Raw genomic sequence first — 2,657 nt, 5'->3', positions numbered from 1 at the left:
TTTCCAAAGACAGGAGTTTTTGTCAGTATCTTCTACATACATGTACATACAGTATGTGTGTGGTGGTCATATAGTCAGCATGAACAGATTGTCATTCATGTTAATGGTTAATTAATTTCATGAAATATTAAAGTATTGACTCTAAAGAAAAAAGTAACATCTTCACAAAAACAAACCTGACTTTTAGAAAAACTGCACTGCCAACAAACAAACGTAATACTCTACTGAAGTGTTACACCAGGGTTTTATGGTTCATTTTAGGGGTCTTGGTTATTTTCTTTCTTTTCATAAGGTGGCAGCATGTCTGTGTGGTTGTTCAGGAAGAGGACGCTGCATTATGGCACCACCCACCAAAATGTTTCTAAAGAGGGTTTACCCAGAAATAGCAGAGTGAATAATCAGTAGAATTGCATGAACAGTGATAAAAACACAGAACCAATGACAAGAATGTTCTTAAATTTAGTTATGAAACACATCAAGATGATAGTTTTCTTCTGCATAACCTTTAATGTCATACTGGTTTCAGGTAAAGTATCAAAACATTTTTTTCAAATTCTGTTCACAGGTTATCATTCAAAACTCCTGCAGAGCGTTCTTTTACTTTCCCATTTATTTACTCACTCTCATACCCAAAGATTGTATATTATTGTGTATTTTTTCTTGATCCTTTTTCTACAGGTTCCTCTCTCAGTGACCAAGTTCACCAGACTCCAGCCGATATGTACAAAAAACCTGAAGACCAAGCCGAAATAAACTGTTCACACAGTATTCAAAACTACAATCAAATCCTCTGGTACAAACAATTAGAGGACAGGCAGCTACAGTTCTTGGGATACTTGTATGCAAGCAATGGAAAACCAGAGACTGGAATGGGTGTGAAGATCGAGGGGAGTGCAGAGAAAAACCAGACCTGCACATTAACAATTGAAAGACTGAACCTGAACAGCAGTGCAGTTTACTTCTGTGCTGCTAGATTACACAGTGCTACATATCGCTGCTCCTCAGTACAAAAACCTCATCACAGTTTTTCATCTCTGTATTACAGCTCACAGCCTCTTTGCACCTGGAATAAACCATACTAACCAATGTTGGATTTTCTTGTGAATGAGATCAGCGATTTTAATGGGAGGTCCTTTCTGTGGGCCAACGCCTTTAACTTCCCACCTCCCTTTATAAAAAACAGCCTCTGTCATTCAGCATGTCTACTGTGGCACACACCTACAGTACAGTATTTTTCAGTCCAGCAGGGGGAAACAAACGTCAGCAAATGAAATAGGTATTAAGACTTCCACACATCACAATATCAACATAATGATACATCCTGCTGACAATGTGAAAGCTGTGATGTACATATCTGACACCTCCCCTTTCCATTTTACTGTGACAGTGATGTGCTCGTGTCCACAGGTGCTGAACTAACAGGGTCTGAAAGTAAAGCTAGTAGTGAGTCTCACATCTAAACTTCTTTAATATGATGTTCATGGTCTTCATGTTTTGTTTCCTTCATCTGCCGGGGAATAACGGTGAGAAAAACATGAGTATTTCAAACTGAGTATGACTCTGCACAGTTAATGATTTCAGTTTTTAAAATGTCATCCGTTCTGTTTCCACAGGCGTCTCTCATACCGCCAGTGTCCTCCAAACACCTCCATTCATCATTAAGAGAACTGGTGAATCTGTTGTCAGTGAGATCTACTGCTCACACAGCATAACAAGCTATGAACGCATTCTCTGGTACAAACAGGACAAATCCAAATCTCTGAAGTTACTGGGATATCTAAACCTGAAATTCCCATATCCGGAGGAAGACGTGAAAGGAAAAATCAGCTTTGATGGAGATGGCAGCAAACATTCAAACCTGACTATATCTAATGTTTCATTAAGTGACAGTGCTGTGTATTTCTGTGCTGCCAGTCAGCACAGTGCTGCAGATTCCCCTCAGCTCACTACAAAAACCCTTCATCTGTTTGACAGGCAGACAAAATGTTCAGGCTCTTCAACACCTGCAGCCTGACTTCAACTAAACCAAGACTTGAAGATTTTATCAACTGTTTTGACACATTTTTGACCCCCTCTGAGGTCCTGTTGTAGGCCCACAGTTAAACATACTGTATTGTCGTCATAATCCTTTGATGTGCAGAACATAATGTTTGTAATATTGTCTCATCAGCTACAAGATGGATGGAATCTGGCACTATTGTGGGTATGGTACATCATTGTGGTTATTCACTGAGAGAAAAAAATGATCACTTTTTCCATCACTAGCTTAATTGAGGTCATTTAAATACACAAACTAACACCAGACAGAAACTAAGCCTGAGATGGGAATGTTTTCTCATGCTGTTAAAGGTGTTTTGCCTTTTAATGTTAATGATGTTTCCAAAGACAGGAGTTTTTGTCAGTATCTTCTACATACATGTACATACAGTATGTGTGTGGTGGTCATATAGTCAGCATGAAAAGATTGTCATTCACGTTAATGGTTAATTAACTTCATGAAATATTAAAGTATTGACTCTAAAGAAAAAAGTAACATCTTCACAAAAACAAACCTGACTTTTAGAAAAAATGCACTGCCAACAAACAAACGTAATACTCTACTCTAGTGTTGCACCAGGGTTTTATGGTTCATTTTAGGGGTCTTGGTTATTTAGTTT

General features: G+C 38.4%; 1 gene segment (V, D, J or C); it reads left to right on the top strand.

Annotated features, from left to right (window-relative positions):
* Positions 1–1,228: 1,228 nt before the first annotated feature.
* Positions 1,229–2,453, top strand: LOC121881010. The segment is given in 2 exon segments: positions 1,229–1,523; positions 1,614–2,453. Coding segments are annotated over 2 exon segments (453 nt in total).
* Positions 2,454–2,657: the final 204 nt, after the last annotated feature.

The sequence above is a fragment of the Thunnus maccoyii genome, chromosome 16, assembly GCF_910596095.1.
Source record: "Thunnus maccoyii chromosome 16, fThuMac1.1, whole genome shotgun sequence".
NCBI classification, from domain to species: Eukaryota; Metazoa; Chordata; class Actinopteri; order Scombriformes; family Scombridae; genus Thunnus; species Thunnus maccoyii.
The sequence above is the reverse complement of the archived record's forward strand: the minus strand, read 5'-3'. Positions and strand labels throughout refer to the sequence as shown.